This window comes from Pipra filicauda, unplaced genomic scaffold, assembly GCF_003945595.2.
Source record: "Pipra filicauda isolate LSUMZ 115617 unplaced genomic scaffold, ASM394559v2 scaffold252_size1811890_pilon, whole genome shotgun sequence".
NCBI classification, from domain to species: Eukaryota; Metazoa; Chordata; class Aves; order Passeriformes; family Pipridae; genus Pipra; species Pipra filicauda.
In genome coordinates this window covers 162,596-185,606 of record NW_024104368.1, presented here as the reverse complement: position 1 = coordinate 185,606, position 23,011 = coordinate 162,596, and the positions used below count along the sequence as shown (strand labels likewise).

The 23,011-nt window shown below is 41.6% G+C and overlaps 1 protein-coding gene across 6 annotated transcripts in view; it reads right to left on the bottom strand.

Annotated features, from left to right (window-relative positions):
• Positions 1 to 23,011, bottom strand: part of FAM13A (family with sequence similarity 13 member A) — a 136,458-nt gene that overhangs the window by 11,867 nt on the left and 101,580 nt on the right. For 5 of the 6 annotated variants that reach the window (XM_027731756.2, XM_039382064.1, XM_027731755.2 and 2 more), the window contains 9 exons: positions 20,804 to 20,990; positions 17,779 to 17,855; positions 17,022 to 17,064; positions 11,820 to 11,970; positions 3,993 to 4,206; positions 3,480 to 3,618; positions 2,324 to 2,405; positions 1,968 to 2,188; positions 560 to 643 (listed from right to left, as the gene is read on the bottom strand). In XM_027731756.2, the coding sequence (XP_027587557.1) occupies positions 560 to 643; positions 1,968 to 2,188; positions 2,324 to 2,405; positions 3,480 to 3,618; positions 3,993 to 4,206; positions 11,820 to 11,970; positions 17,022 to 17,064; positions 17,779 to 17,855; positions 20,804 to 20,990 (1,198 nt within the window). The remainder of the gene's footprint in view (positions 1 to 559; positions 644 to 1,967; positions 2,189 to 2,323; positions 2,406 to 3,479; positions 3,619 to 3,992; positions 4,207 to 11,819; positions 11,971 to 17,021; positions 17,065 to 17,778; positions 17,856 to 20,803; positions 20,991 to 23,011) is intronic. The other variant, XM_039382065.1, reaches the window with a different exon arrangement.

Here is a 23,011-nt window from a genome sequence, read left to right as displayed (position 1 = left end):
CTGTGTTTCTGCCACAGCAGGGATCAACACAATACTTAATTCCCCGTCTTCATAAATAATTTGGCTTTGTTAAGATCAAATGTATAAGAAAACTCATGCCATTCTCTTCCTCTGGTACACAGATAAAACCCACCTCTTTCTCAGGAGAAGAACCAAATGTCCTGTCAGCTCCCTGAAGTGTCTTCCTGGTTAGCCATTAATACCAAAAAACTGCAAACTTCCTGGTTGGATGGGAGACAACACACAAACTGGATGTCTGTGGAATCTAGTGAGTGTCATGCCAAAATAATGCACACTTGGCCTCACTGGGCCTGTAGGCTCTGTCCTGCAGATGTCTGTTAATCCCTGTGCTGTGTGTGGCACCACCTTGCCTAGAACAGACTCCTCAGTGGCAGTGGAAGTCAAGGATCAGGGAGGTGGATTAGAGGATGCATGGGGGGTTTGAAGAGCAAAAAGTTCCAGTGACCAGTGACATCAAAGGAGCATTATGGGCATCATTTACCACAGACAAAGACACAGAAAGATGTACTTTGAAAAAAAAAAAAGGTGCAGTACATACCGGTCTGCCATGAATGCCTTCATAATACAGCAAAGCTTTTTGAAGAGCCACTTTTTCAGCTGCTATCTGATCTCTTGTCATGTCCTATGAAATTTGGCACAGAGAGAGAGGAGGAGGAAGAAGAAAACAAAGTCAGATTCCTGGACTCAAACAATACTGATCTGTGGTATAATCAAAGTCATGTCATATTGTCATGAAAGTTTTGAAGATTCCAGCTATATTGCCAAGGAGACTGTGAGTAGAACCCTACATACAATGCAGGCAGATTAAAAACATGTAATTTTTGCATATGAAGATATTTTTTAAGGGGGATTTATTGATTATCAGTGTGCTTTGAAAAAACAAGCTATGCAACTTTCGATGATTGTGGCTCTTTTTCGGTTAAGATCTGCAGTGAAAATTCTACAACAGAACACATTTCCTTTCTTTTTCTATAAATTTGAGACAAGCTCCAATACCTCTTGCAAAACTTGACACCTTTGCTTTGACTGCCACAAATACACTTTACCAAGAGCTGAAGTGCAGTCAGATCATCTCCTTTTGCCAATTCTGCCATGCAGTGAAAAGCTGTGGCAGACAGACTGAGGGGACAAAGCCAAAAAAATAAAAGGCAGACAGACAGACAGACTTCTCTAAGTTGGCCAGAGCCCTCCCACTGAACTTACCTGACTCCACACCTTCTCTCCCTATCACAGCACCAAATACTGTTAACAGGTCCTCTACAAACAGCCTGGTCTGGATTCTTGCTACAGTCAGAAATAGCCAAACACACACACTATGTGCAAGTTCTTCTTCTTCAGATCTATTAAACAAAGATAATGCTGTCTGCCTCACTCTTACAAACCACTGCACAATTTACATGTCAGCAGACTCAAGGACTTCACTTACAAGGCTGCCCAAACCTCAGGAGCATTCAACATCAGACACAAAGACCTCCCTGCTGATAACCCTCAGAGATTACAGCAGCTAACAGAGCTCCATGTGAAACTCTGAAGGATAGTGATAAAATACCCTGAGAGAATAGCATTCAGCTTTGAAATAAATAGAAGCTAACAGATGACACAATCTCCAGAATCAGTGCAAGACTCAGAATTTGCCAGAAGCCTTTGGATGTCACAACAGAAATAGCCAAATGCAGGGCAGGAAATATTGCAATAATTCAGAAACATTGCTCAGAATATACAACGGTCAGACAAAGAACATACGATGACATTCAAAAGAAACTGAGCTCTGGAAAAAAATCAGATACTAAGGGGCAGAGGGAAAGAAACTAAAGCAAGTGAGCCCAGAGTAAAGATTGTAGACTTTTAAACAAAAAGGAAGACCACAGTGCTCTCACAAGTGACTGTGCAGCCACAAGTTACCTACTTGTACTTAAAGACCTAAACCTGATTTGTCTACGTCATACCTTAATATCTTCAGGTCGATTTGTCTCTGCTCGTTTTTCTTGAAGCTTCTTCTGGATAGAGTCAAGGGTTACTTCCACAGCAGGCTTGGCAGATTTATCTGACAGGTCTTGCTTCTTGTCATCATCCTTTTCCAGCTGAGAGCCGAAGCTCTTGGGAAGCGTGTTGCTTCGCTGACGCACAACAGGGCCAAGGTCTTCCTCCGATATCTTCAGTTTTGACTCTAAACAGGGACATTGGAAGATGCGTAATTTGTCCTTTTTAAAATGTGACAGTGACAGGATCGCTACCTCACATCAAATCTAAATGAGTCAGAGTTGAGCCGCCCCCCAAAGGTGCACCAGTGGCGGTTGCTCACCTTTAAGCTGCTTTCGGAATTTGGCCAAATCATTTGTCCATTTGAGCACTTCGGGGTTGGCTGCTTTGTCACTGTGGGAAGGCTGAGAGGAAAGAAGAATCATGCTGAATCTGTGTTAAACCAACAGGAGAGACTCACTGAAACAAGTGTGTGGGACAAAGAGGTACAACAGAACTTGGATCCAGCACAGAGCACAGTCACTGTTTTCTGACTGGCACCTGAACACTTCTGACCAGCTCATTTCAGACCTTGTTTTAATTGCTCCTGCCCTTCACAACACTGTCTTAGGGGCATCACGAAATTGATTTTCTTTTTAGAAAACACAAAACATTTGACGGCAACAATTGAGTTGTAGAAGTGGCTCAGAGGGCCAGATGCACATTGGAATCCTTGTGTCTATTGTTTTGTAACAAGAGGGAACCTCCAAAATAGGAAACCTAACATGAACAGTTTGAAAAGTATTAGGATACATGTATCCACACCAAAGGCTGCCTTATATCCAAAGACAACAAAATAACCTAAATGCTAGGCTACAGCAAACTCTGAGCATTTCTTCCAGCCTTTTTTACTGCAGGCAAGATCCTTTCAGTACAATTCTTTGTACTTCAATCTCCAACAAAGATACACACATGCAAAGCTTTGGTTCCTTAAAAAGCTTTCTGTGCATCGGAAGGGCATGTCAGGAACAATTAGAGTACAGTCCACTACTACTGCTCAGCAGAAGACTGTGGTTCCTTGCTCAGGAGTGAAGGCAGCTGTTCTCTCTCCTCTGCAATGCACAGGTGTCCTGGGATTACCACAATGCAAATGAGATGTGCAAATGTGCTTTCCATAAGCTGAACTTAAATAAGTAAACAAACAGAAGTTTAACATAGCTATTCCTATACACCGTCTTAAGCAGAGATCAAAATCCTATGAGTTTATTAGACTCTCTCTCTTGTGCTGCACTGATAGTACATAATGCCTGGAAAGGTAATTTGCTTGGTATGGATACACATTTTTTTAGGGGCAGCAGCTTTGTTAATTTCTTCTTTTTTTTTCCTCCTTATAAAAGCTTTCAAGCCCTCTGTTATGTTTGACACATTTCCCTGATGTCCCTTCCCTTTGTTGTTAATTCATATATCTCCACATAAATGCTTAACTCCTAGAAACTCACTCTGTATTTCCTCTCCTCTTCAAATTTGTCCTCAAATCTCCTGATCTTTTTCTTCAGTCCCTGAATCCTCCGGGTGAGTTGTGCAGGGGTAAGGTCTTCTCTGTCATCTTCATAAGATCCCAAGGATGAACTCCGCCTCCTACCAAGAACAGAGATTGCAGGAAGAGCTTATCCAAACAGCCACAGTACATCTCGATGCAGAGAACGGCATTTAAACTTTGGGTAAATAAAGGCAAAGCCCAGAAAGTAAGAATGCTATGTTGCTACTCTGTAATGACAGATAGCAAAAGATGCTCTAACAGCCTCTTTCAGTAGCAGCAACTCCCTAGATATAAATTTACAAACCCAGAAATGATTAGCTACCAAGAACTTTCATAAAAACAACAGTTTCCTGTGAGCAGGAAAAGAAACACAACACAGCACAGCTATATGATGTATATGATACGATAACATATGAGGATGTTGCTTGATGCAGCTGGGAGGGAGGGTCAGCACAGGCAAATCACCACCCACCTCATGAAGGAATGAGAATTGGGAGGAGAAGGAGGCACTTCTGTATCATCCAGGTACTGCTGGCTCTGTCCATAGGCATAGAAGCGAGGGGACAGCATAGGATCGCTGTCCTCATCCAGCAGCTGGCGAATTAAGCGCCCAGCCTGCGGGGAAAGGCGAGCCTCATCTGAGTCTAAGCCGTCTCGCTGCCATGAGGAAAGAGCAGGGATGGGCTCTGGGAACAGTAAGACAAAGGCTGGTTTTATTGTTTTTGTTTTACATGTAAGACAAGACTCCAGGTAACTTTTCTAATGAACCTTGACCCATTTGTCCTGGACCATGACTCCTTGCCACCAGGCATTCTCCGGTCATTACTCGCATCTGCCCTGTGTGCGAAGCAATACAAAGCACTGCCTGACCACATGGGCACCCTACACAAACGTAAGTAATCTCTTAGATGCAACAGAAAACTGTGCCCAAAAGATGATCAGGTATTACCACAGACTGACTCTAAACAAGGCTATCACCAGGTAACACCTTTGACTAAAATGTTATGCTGGACAGAGAGAATTATTGGAACACGTTAGTACAAAAGAGGCAACTGGATTACAAAAGGATATTTTTTCAGTTTCAGGATGTACAAATACTGTAAATGAGTAGGTCTTCCTGTAGCCTCCAGCTCTCCAGTGCAACCCGGTCACCTGCTACTGGAAATTCAAAGCCTCGGAGTAAACATAGGTTCTTCTAGTCTGCAAGCAAAAGGTGTCTGGCACTACTACCTGTTCCACAGGGTGCCTAGCCCATAAATTAACAATTATGGTAATATGGTCCCAATTTCCCCTTATCTCTTTCACATGCAATCCTGCTGCTTAACAGCATAGTACAAAAGGGAGGAAATTCTCAGTCCCCTGGATTACATAACCAGCTAGAAGTAAAAGCAATGTTGTACAGGGAGATGGAAGTGGGAAAGGGAAACCCAACTTAGCATTGCTGATTAGCATAATAGAGCCCATGGAAAGCAATCGCCTCAATCTTGTGATCACTCCCTCCAGATGCCATAAGGAGTCCAACATTTTGTGTTCAGATAGTTTACTAAGCTGATTTGCATGCTCCTACTTAAACTGTCTAATCCTGTGGTGCTAAGAGCCAGGCTTTGAACTTATAAATCTAACAAACAGTTCTAGAGTCAAGTAACAAAACAAAAATCTTATAGAAAGCTCCCAGATCAGTCGCAGAGCTATGGACTAACTGTTTCCTGTGCCTAGTGTGTCTTTTCTCCATTCACAAAGACAAGGGGCTTTAGAAGTTATCAATTTATGAAAAAAACCCAGTTATTTCCTTTTCCTGAACAAGGATAACATTTTCACAGCTCAGAGTGGATTGCACAAGGACTCCCCTGCAGAACCTCGGTGCTGTTTAATATTCCCCCTCTGTACAATTTGGGCAGTGTGAGATCATCCCCAATGCAGTAATGACAGGCTCAGTGGTTTTTTGCCCATACGCATCTTCACGATGCTCTGCTCTCCTCCTTTTCTCTTCTTCCTTAGCACATGAATATAAATGGCATGCCCCTGCTTAGAGGCTGGTGCTGCATTCACATTGATGGTTACCCTGGAAGGGATGGCAGGGGGTTTTTGTATAAGAGCTTCTTGAAGGTGTTGTGATAAGAGAAGCACATACAAGCCTGGCTCACAGATGTTACTTCCATGAGGTGTGCAAGTCCGAAGTGCATGTAGAATCAGAAAGCTTATGCAGCCTGCAATTCTCTTAGGTAATTTCTGGAAAAAGAGTTTTTCTAAGCACAGTTCAATCGTGGCAGTATCTAATACCTGAAATATTTTGCACCCACTTCCCTGAATCTCTTATGATTTTGGGAAGGATCTCACAAGATCTCTTGTAGCAAAATAAAGGGTAATAATACAAAAGGAAAAAAATTGATACATTTGACTTGCAGGAATGAGAGTTACATGATGCATGGGATTCTTCTAGACATCTCTCCCTTTTAGTTCTTTGAATACGCTCTCACCCCCAAGCAGAACTTGCTCTTGGAAATTGTTAAATAACACCTTCATGGGATTTACATAGATAGAATAAATTAGAAGAAATCAGCAGCATATTTAGCAGTAACCAAATTAAGCTCCTATCACACCAGCTAACAAAGCCATTATTAATCATGCATGATGCATGTGACTTTGTCCAAGGTGGATTTTTAAAGCAGATAGCATGCAACATTCAGGGAATTGCAAAGGCTCAAAGAGCCTCTGATCAAACCCCAGAAGACAACAAAGCACTTCACATAAGCTATTTGAGACTGAGGTATATATACTTTTTATTTTGTTGATTTCAAAATACTCCCCCAAAACAGAAACTCACAGTGCAAAGGAGAAAGTGTTAAAAAGGAGAAGAAAAAAGTCCTAAAAGGAAAAATCAAATTTGAGACTTGACAGAACAAATGGTTGCTATAGAAAATCAGCTGGTTTTAACCCTTGCTCTTGGAAGGCCTGACTCTATGGGTAATTTCGTTTCCCTTGCTGACCCAACATACTGAGAAGAAAAAAACTCATCTACACACAAAACAGCTAGACTCCCAGAGAGTAACACAGCAATTAATCAAGGAATATATGTAGGTATATAGAATTATGGATTTTATCTACATCAGATCACAAAGTAGACCAGAGCTGTAGTCCAACTGCCTTCTCTCTTCTTCTGGCCAGGTGCCAGGTGCTTCAGCTGGAAGCACTGGAATTGCTGGATCACACAAGCATATAGGAACCCACTAAGGGTAAGCCGCCACTTTTTCTGACAGTGTACAATCAATCAATTCCTGTTTAACAGGATACATATTTTTTGTTATTCATTTATCCAAGATAGCTGTCAAAGCACTGAGCCTTTCCTGAAGGCTGTTAAGTTCCTGGACTTAATGGTTCGGGTTTGAAGTATCTGCTATCATGATTAATGTTGTCACCCTTTCCCCTTTCTGCTAACTGAAGAATAGAATCTCAGTAAAGAATGTAGATGTTTCACCTTTTCCTTGCCATTGACTTGACAGGGCAGCTACCCTTATTAATTTTCTGTCCTGAACAGATCTTTCTTGCTCAGGGAAAACTCTTGGTTTTCTACCCATCTCCACATTCTTTCCACGTGCTTTTCCCCCCCCTCTTTTCCCTAATGAAAACTTTTCATAAAAAAAAACAAAAGGGAATATCTAGCCACTGTAGCTGTACCAGTGCAGAGAAAGGGTGAAAAATTTTTTTATTTCTTGGTCAGATTCTCAAGGCATTTCTTTCAGGTCTGCCTTTTCTAAGCTGGCACAGAAGCAGTGAGCTATGCTGGTATTGAGCCTGCAGTCCTTCAGAAGCGCTGCACTCCCTCTCAAAATCCCACAAAACCAGCTAATCTTTCAACAAAGCTGTCAGCCATCTGCCAGGTGTGGCTCTGCAGAACTCTGTAGACACATTATAGCAATATAACCTCTCTGCAAACCTGCTGCATAGAGGGCTGGAGATATTAATAAATCTGTAAAATGCAAGAAGGAAGAAAGATTTATTGTATCACACTGGTGTATTACTAGTGAGCTCCAAGCCCTCTTGCTGACAAAAACATGTCTTTTTTTATAATTACACTGTATATTTGCCACAGGGTTACTGGGGGTTGCAGGGCCAACAGAGGGGTGTCCACACACAAATACCACCTGAGGTGCAGCCAGCAAAATGCCATAGGCATCTCCTGTTTCCCTCTCTGCAGCCACACAGCTGATGCCTGCTGCTAACTGCTTTTACACACACCCAGCTATCAAACAAAGGAGGCCAAACCTTAGCTGCTGTAAACTGAAGTAGGTCCATAGGGATTAAGAAGTCTAAACTCATTACAACACCTGAGGTCCTAGCATCAAAATGCCACTTGAAAGAGTCCAGAAAGACCTCTTACAATGAAATGAATAAAGCAATTTAAAACTCTATCCAAAGCATTCACTAGCTCAGTAACAACCTATTTTTTTCATCTTAAAAATAACTGTATGGAAATATCCTTGTTTGAATACATCAGGAGGTATTCTTCCTACGCAGATCAAAAGAATGGCCCAAATACAGCACTGCCATGCCTATTCAGTTAGTGAGATGACACATCTCTCAGCTAGCAAGCAAACTTTAACAATCAAAACCACATTTTTAATATATTGATGCTATAAAATAAATTCAGTAAACAATGCAATTATTTTTTCTACAGTTAGTAATAAAAATGAAATGTGCTTCGTTACTGATTTACCTTATGCTAAAGACTGTTACACGCAAATACATTGATCAGTCTAAGTTCACAGTGCTAAAAAAAAAGAAAACTAAATGCAGCTTCCCTTTTGCTACACTATTTGGATATTTTTGCATTCCTTTGGGTTTTTTTCATGGGAAAGTATCAACTAAGTCAATGGTAAAACTATTTGTAGATCAGCTTCACCCTCAGGGTCTAAGTGCTGCAATACTTGAGTTCTCAACACTGAGAACTCTAATTGTGTTTTTGCATTTTAAACTTCTGCTTTTTTTTTAAGCTTGATAGTTTGCAGAAAAATGTCTGTTGATTATTCCTTAAGTGCTTGTTACTGCAAACTCTGCTTGAAATCTCAGCTACAGAACTTTTTTTAAAGCATCGGTAATCAGGTGACATCGGCAGCAATCACACACATCATACTGATCCACTGAACTGCCTGCTCAGCCCAATCTGCTGACAAGGCCAGCCACTGTTCCGAAGAGCAACATACTTCCAGATTTTCCTCGAGGACAGGATAGCAAGTTCTGGGCTTGAATTAGAAACATTTGGTAAGAAATCTGCACAATAGCTCTGGACTGTGAGAGAACACTCTGTACTCCTCAGTCACAGCACCCAATTCAAACATAATCCACAACAATTAGAAACCTTTGCTATGGAAGCAGCTCTGAAAATGCTTGCTTACAAAGCCATCTCAGCTGGCACTGACTGACCAGTTTAGCAGGCAAACCCAGCAGTCAGATATCCCAGTTCACAGAGACACCTCGGTTCACACCCAGCACGAGAACAAAACTACCTGATTTGCACCTGTTAGATGCACACTCGGAAACTACTTCTGGACCATGGAAATGCACCTAGGCTAAGAGTTCAGGTCTTGAATTTGGCTGGGGCACTGCTCACGCCTTGCCTACTACAGCAATAGCCTGATGATTACTACACATATGCCTCTATACATAGCAGGCAAGGGGGACACAGAAGGTGGGCATGTGGTGGAGTGTGAGCCTATGCATTGCGGGATGCAAATTTCTCTGACCTGTCTCTGCTCAGCTTTAGGTAAAGGGAACACAGTTTGGAGAAGTACAGCAAATCTCTCCTCTTGTGTAGAGTTTTGACTATGTGGGAAGCCTTATGGGAAAGAAAAATCTGGTAAAAATTACTTCTAGCATAACATAAAAGGCATGGGACTCTGCCAGCTCACCTGGTAGCAACTATCAGAGTTCTGTGCCCCTGAATGAGGGTTTTTATGGCAGCTCTGGTCTTAACACGATGGAGAGCCTGCTTGACTGACAAATAAAACCTAGTCAACGGACAACGTTGTCTTGTGTAATTTTGTGCCCATTTTTCAAGGCTTTTTCCTAACACTCGAGGCAGTGACAGCTACAGCCAAAGGCAACCCCTCAACCTGTAACTGTTCTCACAAGTCACTTGTGAAAGTCCCAGCAGTTGCCCTTGTCCTTAGATGCTCTGTATCTCCTGTAGTATGATACAGAGGACCTTGTCCTCAAAAGTCAGTCAACGGTGTAATGGGTAATTTCCTGAAAGACAGACCTACCAAATTTGCTAGAGCAAAGCAATAAACAGTTCAGTGTTGCCACTTTTGAAGGCATGGTCCTTCCTCCTTTCCAATGGGGATGCAACCAGAGCTCTGGCACGGATCCTGGAGAGATGTGTGAAGGTTTGAGTGACACAGGTTGGCTGGCAGGAGGATATCCTGGCTAGAGCTGTGGATGGGTGGTACAACCGTGCCTTGCAAAGCCAGTCTCAACAACAGACTGTGCCGTTAGCTAGAGAAGTAGTCTGAGAGTTGATGTTAATACCTTCCCTTCCTGGCTGCTGCAAGCTTGATTTCACATCCACAGCAGGGAAAGATTCAGTCCCTCCTTGCTGAGATACAGAAGACACCATTTTGCTGCTATTGCATCCGCGCCAACAAAATGGTGATTCTGGAAGGCACATATTTCTGAAGATGATGTCTCTCTCACCCCCAACAGCTGATTCTTTTGCAACTGCCCACCTCCTCCTCTTGTGAAATACACATGAACAGACGGGAGGAAGGAAGAATCTGAGAGAAGCACTCTTCAAGTGCAGTCACATGTGCCCTTAATCCTGCTTCGTATTTGCAGGGCAAGAAAGCTAGAATCCAAATATAAGAGCATGCCTGCTACAAGGAAGTTGTACCAAAGATACAAGTTATTTTATACAGTGGGAAAGCCACTGGCAGACAGAAAGGAGCTGTGTTCTCTCCTTCGTGCATTCATATGACTCCTATTACTAATGCAGGATGGAAAAAAAAAGAGTCATTATTTCCAAAGGTTCACAGGATGGCTGAAGCCACACATCACCTCTGAGGACACAGACGTGCTCACCCCACCTTGAGACCCCGCAGGGCTCTGCTAATTAGCATCTCAGTAAACACAGAGTGGCCAAGGCTGCCTGGGAGCCCTTCTGAGGCTCTTTGATCAGCCATGCTGCACATGTGGTGATTCCATCTAGGGATTCCCTGCCCAGCAAGCAAATGGAAAAATTCCCTCCTGTCCAGGGTGACTAGTTGAATTCCTGGCTGAATCAAAGGCAGCCATGGCTGCGGGTTTTCTTTACTCATGCCTGAAGTGTCATAACTACTTCTGTCCTAGAAGGAAAGGCAAAACGTACTAGGTCACGTACACTGTGGAGGCAAGAGTAGAGAACTTCACTTCTCAGTGTTCCTCAGAGATTGCTTTTTTAGAGCAATGAATTAGTAGCACGTTTTCCCTCTCCTGCTTTATTAAAACACTTGCGTTTTCCTGTTTCTTCCCTGACAAAACCCATCTTTCACTCTTAAAGCATAAACTAACGGAAGAATTCTTGCTTGTACATAGAAACATTTCAGTAACTGGAAAAGGGTTTGATCCCAGAAGCACTGGACACCTTAATTTCATCTCAATTTCAAATGAAATTGAGGCTCATGGCACCCACAGAGTTTGCCCAGATTTCCCACTCTTAAAAGAGTAAGTGTAAACAGCCCACCAAGCATGCACTCTGGACATGAGACCTAAGAAACAGTATTAAAATAATTTAAATGACATACAATCAATTTAAAACTGCTACTTGAGCTGGCAAACATATTTCCTTCACAGAATACATAAAAAAAAAGTTGTTTGTAAGACAAAGTAACAGATAGACAGCTTTTTTTTCCAGCTGTGCCTTTCAGATCCAAATAATTATTTCCAAATAGTGATTGAAGAGGAAGAAATATTCCTTTTAGACTGTGAAACACTCAGTTGCTTTGAAGTACAAGACAGTCTAGCTTAAATCTCCAATGTCACCATGAAATAAGATATCCCGAAACACTCAGGGATAAAAGTGCTAAACGGAACATGAAAGTAACTTCAAGAATAAAACAATTAATTTTCTCCCTCTAAGTGACAATTAGACTTAGTACCATTTAGTATTTGCTTGCAGTTTCTCCAAACTTTCAGTTCTACATTCAGGACAAAATTGCTTTCCTGTTGTTTTTAGCATAAGAACACGATCACATAAAGATACACCCAGCCCACTCAGGTTTCCCTCTCTCTCATTTCACTCATATGACCAGCCATCACACAATCCTACCTTCCCAGTTGTTGTCATCACACAGTGAGGTTAAATCCAGCCGAGGCACTTCAGATACAAAGCTGTTTTCCTGATCATCAGCATCTTGATTTCTTTGCAACTTGTTTTCAGGCATGCTTGGATGCTCTTGAATCTTCATACTTGTAGTCAGCTATGTTCCCATACACCCAAAGAAATGAGAGAGAAAGAAAAAAAAAACGCTTCAGGATGCAGAGGAAGAAAAAAACCCCTGCAGTCACAGCAACAGTAAGCTCATGCCTTTAGCTAATAGGATCCAAACAAACAGTCCCTGATGTTTCCAGCTCCAAATCCAAATCCCCTGCCTGGTGACCCCTATGTACTAATTGCTCACTCACACCAGTTAAGACATCTGTCCATCTGCCTTCCTTGAATTTCTCCTTCTTTAGAAAGCCACTGGAAGTTCTCGAGACTGCCTGCCCTGACAACTGCATGCAGCTGAAAAAGCCTCCAGTAATGGATTGGGATGAAAAGGGAGGGAGGGAGGGAGGCAGGGAGAAAGGGAGAGGGAGGGGGTGGCTGCGTACACTTCCAACAGGAGCGCAACTCCTTCGAGCAACAACAGAACCGCTGCTGCTGTTGTGAGGCTGTAGCAATATGGTGCCTTCTAAAAAGCAGGCACCAGAGCTCCTGAGGTAGCAGCTGCAGACAGCAAGCAGTGCAGGCTACGTACATGAATGCTCTCATGCAGGCTGTGCTGGCTCAGATCAATTAGTGCCAGCTAAGCTGTGCTGGCTGCACATTCCCTGATTTCCTGTGGTTGTTTTCTAGCTGGGCGTGGGGAGAGCAGAACTATTTATGGAGGAGCTCGGGGTATTAAAGCAGCGTTGCGCAAATCCAAACGGCAGTAGGGTTTGGCATCTCAGCTGGAAGCAGTGCGGACTCTGGGAAAAAGCCAAAAAATTCACACAAGCATCCAATGACTTAGGAATTAAAAAAAAAAAAGGTAGAATGCTGTCAAATAAATGATTCACCAGTTAGCACTACCTAGGAGCAACTGCTGTTTGTCTCACCACTATTCACCCCTGCACATACCACACGTCGTGTGCATTTATGCAGAAACCACTGCCATTCCCACAATCCAGAGACACACTGCGTGTCCGCAATAGTGCCTGACGAAACGAGTAGTTTTGTGACTCTAAAACAAATCAGCTGTAATGCCACACAGAGGGCAGCAGGGAAAAGGAACTGTAAAGCATGTAGATAAACATATAGTGTGATATGTATAAATCCACCAACAAGCACAGAGCTATCCGAATAGACAGCACTACACTACTACATAAACTAGTGGAATTTGATAAGAACAGTTTAGGCATAATTCTCTCCAACATAGTCTAGCAGGTAGTCAACATGCAGATTTTCTCCCTGCAGGTATTTTGATAATCTAGTTAGTAATCTGCATATGCTGATATGCAAAGAAAATGGACCTAAAGAAAATAACTGGTATCTCTGGACGTATTTTTCTTGTGAATCCAGAAGCACGGTCAAATGCTTCAATATCCCTAATACACACCACTAAGGCACATTTACTTTGTTTCATCTGCATAAAGTTAATGATGTGTTTATGTTTTTTTCCCTTTTGAGCAGAGAAAAACAAGTAAATTTCATGAAGAGGGGAAAGAAAACCTTGCCCAGTAGACAAATCATATGAGTAAATGTTTTAATCTTATCTGGATTCAATTCCATCAATCCGTGCAATTGAACAGGGTGCTAAATAATCTCATCTAGGCTTCCTTTCCCACAAAAGGTTGGATCAGGTGATCTTTTGAGGTCCCTTCCCACCTGGGCTGTTCTATGGTTCTAAAAATCAGGGTGATGAATACCCTGGTGTTGTAAAGAGTTTTCTGTATTTTATTTGTATGAGGTGTGTACTTCCTGTTCATTTCAATAAATCACCTTGTTGAAACAGCATAACAAAATGAAACACTAGATGACAGTTTGCCAAACACTAATAACTCGTACAGCTTGACGCTAAATCTGATTACAAATGTGTTTATTGTGAGAGTTGTACATGGAAAAATGCTAATTCACCGTTCAATATCTTTTAAGCTGCTTCCAGGTTGGGAGGACTTAAATATTTCTTTAAGGTTCAGTAACAAATTTCCTGCTAGGATCTAAACAGTCAGTGTACATTCCAAACAGAAAGACTGGTCAGTGGCCAGAAACAGGCAGTCTTCTACATTTACTAAAAGAACAAACTGTACCCGTTGATAAACTGCATATAATTTGCCAGCACAGTATTTTAAAGGCTGAAAGAAATTAAGCAGTAAGTTTCAAAACAAGTGTTATTTTTAATAACATAAAGAAGTGTGAAGAGAGGAATTTATCTAGATTAAGAATTTCAAAGAGACCAACCTGAAAATACCACTGATACTAATTGCAGAGTTAAACATCTTTTTATGAAGAGTGTACTATCTCCTGGCTTATTAAGACTCTTAAAAGATATCTTTGGCAGATATAAGAGCACTTCCCAGATGGGTAAACATTTCCATTACAGATATATTAGAAAGATCATATCCATGTCCTCATCCTTCTAAAGTCACTTGAGTTGTAGAAAACATTTAAAACGTGTTTAAAAACAGGCCTGTGCTCTGCCTGTTGCCAGTTGCTCTCCTTTCCTTGCTCACCGATGTAGCCTCTAATACAATGAATAAATCATCAGGTGTTCTGAAGAACAATGGTGGTAAAAACCCAGGAGACTCAAGAAAGCAGATGTTTAACTTCCTTTGCATTAATGTGCATTCCAAACCCTTAGAGGGGTTGATAATTCAGTGTTTCCATCACTTATTTTTCCTTTTTGATTTCCTGATGCCACAAGTTGCCAGCCTCCAGGGAAAAAAATAATGTAAGGGAGAACTACTTTGCCTTAGGTATGGATGTGCCACAATTTCTTACAAACTGAAGGGGCGGCAAGTTGATGATCTCGGTAATGCTTGGCAGCCTCAGTGCACTGCGGATATTACATAAATGACCATGAAAAAAATCTTCAAAGTAGGTACTTGAATTCTGCTTTTTAGAAGCTGCTTTTGCAGCTATACTTTGCAGGCAGCAGTAACTACAGATCTAAGTAACCTGGGCACAAGTCAGCTACTTTCATTCTCGCTGCTCCAATGGAGATTCAGCACAAAGAGTAGCTCAAGCAGCTAGAAATAAATGTCAACAGAAATGTTTTTAAATTCTGATCAGGAAGTTGTATTCTGATCAGTTACATGTGGATTCAAATTAGAAGGCTTTCTTCCCCTACATCTGATCATCCCTTACAACCACAAGCAGGAAGCATCCTCAAGCACATCTTATTAATACAACCTGATGCAGGAATGCAGCCATTCTGTTGCCTTACTTCTGAGTCATGCCAATCCCCCTCTACACTTGTTGCCATGCTGGTGTGAATCTTAAATACCCTTCCCTTGTCAAAACCTAGATACTACAAAGCTGTGCTTTTCATCCTGGAATTTAGCTACTTCCAAGGGCAGACTATGAAGGTTACAAAAGCACTGAAAATTCATTTGGGACTTGAGTTTCAAGGTATTTTTACAGCCTCATGGAGAATCAAGTTGGCACAACTGGTAACTATGGCAAATTCCAAATACCTTTCCTAATATTCTCAGACCAGAGACAGGGTGAGAAAGAGAAAGGAAGTCCCTATCCCTTCCTGATACATAATGGGTTGTTTGTTATGAAACGTATGTCTTTAAGCTTTCCTAAGCAAAAGGATTATAAGGGGGCAAGGAATGTAAAACAACTCTGCGGGAATGTAACATTTTCTTGACCCTGTAATTCCTATATAATACAGGCTCTGGGTTAAGGCTGTCCTCTCCTGCAGTTAAAATTCTACATTTTAAAACTTGTCCTAAAGAGAAGTTTATTTTAAGATTATGATTTCATACTCAAACATACCTCCACCAGGCTAATTTAAAAGCTTAATAGGAGTGTTGTGTGGCATGGCAGTAACAGCACCTCCTCCACCAGCAAGTAGATACGTGAGGAACAAGGTGTTGCAAAATCTACAGTCCGGAAAATATAACAACTCGCGAGCAAGTGCAGGATCATTGGGGATTACTGACCCTCTGGGAGCCAAGTAGGAGATCCATCTAAGCCCAGTCAGAGCAGTGATCGCAGGCAGCCCTGAACACCCTTTGCAGAGGTTACATATTTCAGGGTCCCACAAACTTCTCCAGCTACAACACAGCTGGTTAGAGCTCAGTTGTTAGCAATCTCTTCTCTTTCCTGCTAGATGGAAATAATTCCTACCAGAAACAGAGTCTTTCAAAGGCAATAAATGCATAGTGGCTTTTACTGGAAAAAAACCCCCGAACAACCACATGAGGAGTCTAGTTTACAAATATTACCAGCCTTCAGATAACTCCAGACAGCCAGAAAAAACAGACATTGGTTACAGCTGTTTTACTGTGCTCCTCTAAAATGGGTGCATAGCTGAGGGAGAGGTGCCTCAAATAACTCTCCCCAGTATTTTAAATGCTTGGCTGTCTAGAGGTGTTTCAAAGAAACCCAAATGAACAAGTGACTGCAACGGTGTTCACCCAACCCCAATCTTTGATTTGCTGAACAGTCAGATAAAAAACACCATAAAGCCAATGCAGGAGGTGTGTGTTGAAGAGAAACGGAAAGCTGGGGGAAAAACTGTTGCCATCAATGCCACACGTTCCCTCCTGACATCCATCCCAACTACCAACTCTGAGAAAGAAACAGGAGATGATCCAGTTTTCTAAAGACAAATGGATCGCAGACACCTATGTTCAAAAGCAACAGGCTGCGCTGGGAAATCATAAATAAAAGACCAAGATATTTTAGAAAAATCAAGAGAGACAAGCTGATCTTACTGCCCTGGGAGATAAGACACCCTGTTTGCTATGATTAATAAGGCAACTTCGCATCACTTAAACCAATGTGCTGACTTCAGTGATCCTTCCCTTTTTGGCAAGGAGGGATCAAAGGGACTGAAGCAGATGCTTTCAGACTACTCAGTGGTTGAGAGGCTCCCTAAATTATGTAAATAAAAAGCATAGGTAAGGGAAAGAAAAAGTACATGCTAACTCCATTTCTCTGAGAAAAACAAAATTTCACAGAACTGTACACGTAACTAACTACTTGTTTCTACTCAATAAAAGGCTCATTTAGAGACCAGAAAACTGAAACAAAACCAAAACAAAATAAAATACCAACCTGAGAATGCCTGAAAAAAACCTCATCGTTTTCACTTTCTTTGCTATAAAAAAAACAAAAACAAACCAACATATTACAAATACAAAACCAGACTGTCTTGTAACAAAAACAAGCAGGATTCCTGCACGCACACCAGGTTTTTATGTTCTTGCTATTCCTGCACCCTCGCTAATTCACACAGTAAATGAAGGGACACTCTGGGCTGCAGCATGTCAAGCTGCTAAACTATGTATTTTTGCTTCCTCTCAGAAGTTATTTGTGAAAAATAAATAATGTAATTTAATTCCAGCGCCCTTAATCCAAATCAGTACGACTTTCCCACCAAATAGGTGTCAAGAGGAATTGTCATCTCAGGGGAGCAGATTGAGGCTGTTCAGCTTTTGCAGAAGCAGAAAGAAAAGGGCCAGATTCCCAACCCAGAGGCCAGGTAAGACAGGCCCTGCAATCCTCTGTGTGGAGTATGCTGGCTCAGGTGCTTCACAGCTGACTTCTTTTCAGGTCTGCACCATCAGCACCTTCAGAGACAATCCTAACAGGCTGGGAAAAGAGTCTTGGTGGCATATGCTGCAGGGCAAAGCCCACACAACATACGCAGTGCCTCCATGAAGTTCTACTTTGAAGTTAACATGGTGGGTAATGCTGTTCTGCAGCATAACTAAATGTCACCCTCATAGTCTGTGGTGGAAGATCTCTCAGGCTTTACTACAATCACAGGGAAAGGAAAACATACATATATTAAAAAAAAAATAAAAATCACCTTTCTTCAGATAAAATTTCCATGTCATCAGGTCCTGTTCTGTCTATAGGCTTGGATGAGCTAAAGCTTTCCATACTCTGCAATACAATGTTAAAGCAGTAAGATACATATGAGAAACAGATTCAAGCTGCAGGCCATAAAACAGATCAAATATAAAAATATTAAACAGGACTTCTAGGAACAAGACAACAGACTACTGCCTGCTGCACATTTATAACAAAACAAATCCCACAATTTATTTGCACAATCTGCAAAAAACCCAACTGCTCACTGCTTGATCTCTTTCATCAGATGACCTCAAAACATCAAAACAGAATAATTCTGCACAGCACCCCGCAAGTTCCCATGTTACAGACTGACAGAGACAGCCTGAGCCTGGAAGCAGTTCTGTGGTCTGTGCAACTTCTGTAGTAGCAGGTACCAAAATCCAAGCATCTTCTCAGCAGGACTCCTTATGTTTATCTTAGAAAATACTCCACTTCTCAGCCAAATCCTCAAATCCTTCTCTAGTTTCCTCTTAAACAGGTAGAAGAATGCAAAATGACTGCCGTGTGTAAAAATATAATGTTGTACTAATATGAGTGCAGGGCAAGAAATCCAACTGGTTATGACAACTTGTTCTGATGTTTGCCTTGGCTACCATTAGGAACATTAATGCTGTTGTCCTCTAAGAGCTTGAGAAACTACTGTGAGGACAAGCCACGTTGCCACTTTGGGCACACGTCCAGGAGATTTCTACCCTGGGTTTTGGAAAAACCCCTCTTAAGTATGAGGAAGCCAGTCAGTGGCATAGTGTGGTTCTTGCCCTGGAAACTATGTGCACAGACTTTTTAGGACAGTCACAGCCCTCTCTCACCTGCTACACCTCCAGCCCCAAAAGGTGACACAGGTCAGTCATTCCAGTCTTGACTAATGTGATTCTTCAAGTCCTGCTGGTACCTGGCTACTGTGTCTTTGAAACGCAGTTACAAGCTTTTAATGCTTTGTGGTTGGTTTGCTTGGGAGAGTAAGTGGAACTGACAGCTCTTCCACTGCTGACTTACACTTTTGAGTCAGATGCAATCAGGCAGCTAAGAGGAAAGCTTCCACGCACTGTCCTACATACTCTTTCAGGCTTGGAAAAGAAGGAAGGCTCAGAAAAAGGTAGTTAAGGAGATACAACATCAAAAACTTGCTCACATGACCAAGGCCTATTAGTAAATGCTAAGGTGCAGGTTATGCCCTTTCGTACTTCAAGTTGGCAGTTTAATTTGGGTTATTATTTGAAGCATAATGGTGTAGCCAAAAGAGAGCTAAACCACCATGCATCTTTCTGGCAGTCTCTGAAATGCAAGTATGTAATAAGCACACACATTAAAACTTAAAAAGCAGCTTTTGCTCTTCCAAAAGAGTAGCACCAAGCTCTCTGCAAGCTGTTTCATAACAATATTCCCAGTTGACAATCCCACTGTGACATTTCCTCTAGCAGACCAAGCAAGAACCATGCTGATGATCATCGTGGTCAAACTGCTTTTAGTACAAGGTTAGTTCATTTTACACTCCTTTCAGACTTTGCCCCTCAAGAGATCAAAAAATGAGAGGCAGGGCAACGTCCAGTGGATACAGGTAAGTTTGAGGACATTTCTTCTGGGCATGTTTTAAGGTTTCATGAATGTTTTTCAGATCCACACCAAAAGCAGACATTTCTGTCAGTCTTTCCTTTCCTAAATCCTAAGACAAATTCTCATTTACATTTAAACTGCTTTACACTCCACAGGCAGAGAAGAGGTGCCGAAAAGAGGATAAGCACTAGACCTCTGCCTATCAATATCCATTGCTACAAGCAAAGACTCCAAGTGTGAATGTGTCTATCTCACTCTGCTTTCATGAAGTATCTCCTGAGAAGGTTACTGATACTGAACATTAAATCTAAGTTACTAAACTGAGCACGGTGTACAATTTTTGGCACCTTGCCTTCTTTTTATTGTGAAGATAAGCGAAATCCACCTCTCTCTAGAATCTCTGCACGGAGTAAGAGCATCAAATCATTGCAATCTTATGATCTAAACAAAATGAGTCCAAACACAATGTCACGGTAAGAACTCACTTGCTCGCAGCACGATCTAAAACTTAATCAAACACAACTGAAGGAAATGCCCTATAGCTCAGGACAGTCTTTTCACACAGCTTTTGCTGTTACTATTAACCCTGTAATGCATGCTCAGTGCCAGGCCCTGGGATGTACAGCACCTCTGCCACTGTACGCAGACCCTGCATGAAGCACAGGACAGTTTCTCACCTGCTGATACTCTAATCGGTGTTTGGTTTGGTTGAGAGGGAAGAAGGGTGCATCAGTTTTATTCTACAGCTTGTAAAAATTGGCAAATTGTCTTCTACTGTGGAGATTACACATGAATATGCCAGAAAAATTCTACACTATTCCAGATTTTTACGACGTTATATCAAAGTCATTCACGTCTTCATTAAAAAGTAGCTAGAGGGATCACCTTTTGGACCAACACTCTCCAAACTGCTTTGCAAATTGCAAACACCACAGTAACACACAGACTTCTGGGAAAAGACATAAAACACCTTTGTCATCTCATTATCAAGTAGTCACTTGAAATCTAGTTTCGGAGCTTAGAAGGAACATAAAAATAAACTTGACCTGAACATGAGAACCTACATCTAAGGTTCCAACCTCCCTGTAAGACTTCTGAAAGACTGGGAAAAAGACTTATTTCCTTTTCTGCTTTCCAAAATGCTTCACTGAATTCAAAAGAAAAAAAAAGCAAGAAGTTGTGGAAAGAGAAAATGACTACAGGTGGAGTGAGAGGGTCATAGCAGAAATATAGCTTTTCAGTTGCCTTATCACAAAGGTTACAAGTGTAGGATCCAGTGTTTCCATAGTTCAAAACAGCCATTTATGCCTGTACTGCAGGCAAAAAAAAAGGCTTCCTAAAAGAACAAGTTGTGCACTGAAATAAAAAAGTCTTTTACCCTAGTAAAAGTAACAGGTGTCAAATAGTACAGCATGCTGGCTTACCACAGGACTGTCCTGGTTGTCATTGAGCTCTGAAAGCCTGGTGCTAGATTTCTGCCGCTTTGATTTATTCCTTTCACTGAGATATCCAGAGCTGGCGTCTTGTAATTTTTCTACTTCTTGAGCAGCTAGAATACAGTCCTCAAGATTGCTGAATCCAGAGGGAATGTTTTCTTTGTTGACAACTTCCCTAAAAAGAAAAGGGACATTACAACAAGAGGTTGTTTAAAACGCTCTTCTGCTATATTTACAGTACCAAGAGAGAACTGCATCATGCTGACTAGTTCTGGCAACATCTTCTATGCCCTATGAAACCAGTATCTCTGGTTCTTCCCAATGCAGCAAAAATCACACACTGTGCAATGCTAAATCCCACTGGGGAGTGAAAGCCAAGTGTATACACCTCAGGTGAGAAAGCTGTGAGGATCAACGTTTGAGATTTGATTCACTTCCCACTAAACCCAACACAGAAAATCCCATTGACTTCAGATGGAAGGTAGACTAGCCTGTGGCTGTCTGTGGTATTTTTATAGAGAATATGCAGCATATTTTCCTTTGAGACACGTGCTTTTAATTTAGAAAAGTGATTCACAGCTGTGGTCCAAGGATCTCCTTTGGTGCATGACACCACATAATTGTGTCCTTCTTACTCATACTCTCAAATGTAAGAGCAGGACTGTAGTGCTTTAGCCAAATCCTTGAATCTTATTTGGGAATTACACAAAACATAAATGTATCTTTGCAATGGCAACACAACTGCTAGGACAGAGGACTGCTCTGCTAAGGGAAGGGAAGTGGACAGCTAGCCTTAAGCCACCACGTGATGCATTAGCAGGGACCCTCTGGGCTGGTGGGGTTTGCTCATGTTTTCCAGAAGCTTGGCATATGGCTTGTCTTGCCGTGCATAATTAACCTGCTGGGTCTTCAGCATGCAGCTTTCCATTCACAACCTGTTTAGTACTCTTCCCTCTAATTTGTCCAAGAGTGAAGATGCACATACATAACACATCACTACATTAGGGGAACAGAAGAAACACAGTGTGCCTCATTCATCACTGTATTACCCTGCCAGAGGCTAAAGGCAGCCTGCTTACACTTGACATTGAAACTGGAATATTTGCTGACTGTTGTATGTGTTACTGCCATGTGGCTCCAAAACCTGCTTCTACGAACAGCAGGAGAATTTATCTAGTCTTGCACTGGTGAAGAAACACAAGAAACCAGTTACTCTGCAGTATCTGGACAGTGCCAGCATGACAAGTATTCAGAACAAAAGCAAAACCAGAAGGCTCCAGTGACTTTCTGTATCACAGTTCTCTAGTTTTTGTTGGTGGAAAAGAGATACAAAGAGGTATTATAAATCTCTGATTAAACTTCTAAGATAACACATTTGCCTTTGTGGAAATTTTTATAAACCCCTGAGCAGACCAATTACATATAGAGAGCCCATGGATCACGTAACCTTCAAAGCCTGGGAGTTCACCTATGTGTTTTTGTAATAAACACTTTTCCTGTCTGTAGTCCTATTACAAATCCTCTTGTGATCCATCACAAGGCAAAGAGATGAAGTCGCTGACAATCAGAACAACCACCACAGAAAGAAATTCCCAATTTTGATAATTTACCCAAAGGAGTCCCAGCAATCTGACCTAAGGAAACTGGGGAAAACAATTTGAATCCCGGCCAGCATTCAAAACTTCCAATGTGCTTTAAATTCTTGTCTCCAGCTTTAAGAACTGAACCTGAATAACTGTGTCAATCATATCTAAAGGCAGCTCTGTAACGCAATGTTGAAAAAAAGCCCCGCAGTACTATACGCTTCCAAACACGTACACTAGCCAGTCTGTGACCTACTTACCTGAGAAGCCTGTCAGCAGGGCGACTAAACAAGAAAAACTACTTTAGAGCTGCTGTCAGATACTTTGGTGACTTGCAAGTGCTAATTTCCCAGTCCATCTTCGCAGCACATTTTCATTCTCTAAGGAAATGGCTTTTTTTTTTTTTTTGGGTAACTGTAGATTTTTTTTTACAACAGTAGCATTGACACATTTTGGGAAATACCACTGCTGCAATATTAACATGAGGTATTGATGGCTATGCACCTGAACAGAAGTGGTGTTGTACAGAATGGTGCAGATCCAATAGGATTTGGAGAATTCAGTATTCAGGAAAAACAGAGGACTAGATGTTTATTTGGAATCTAACTTGATA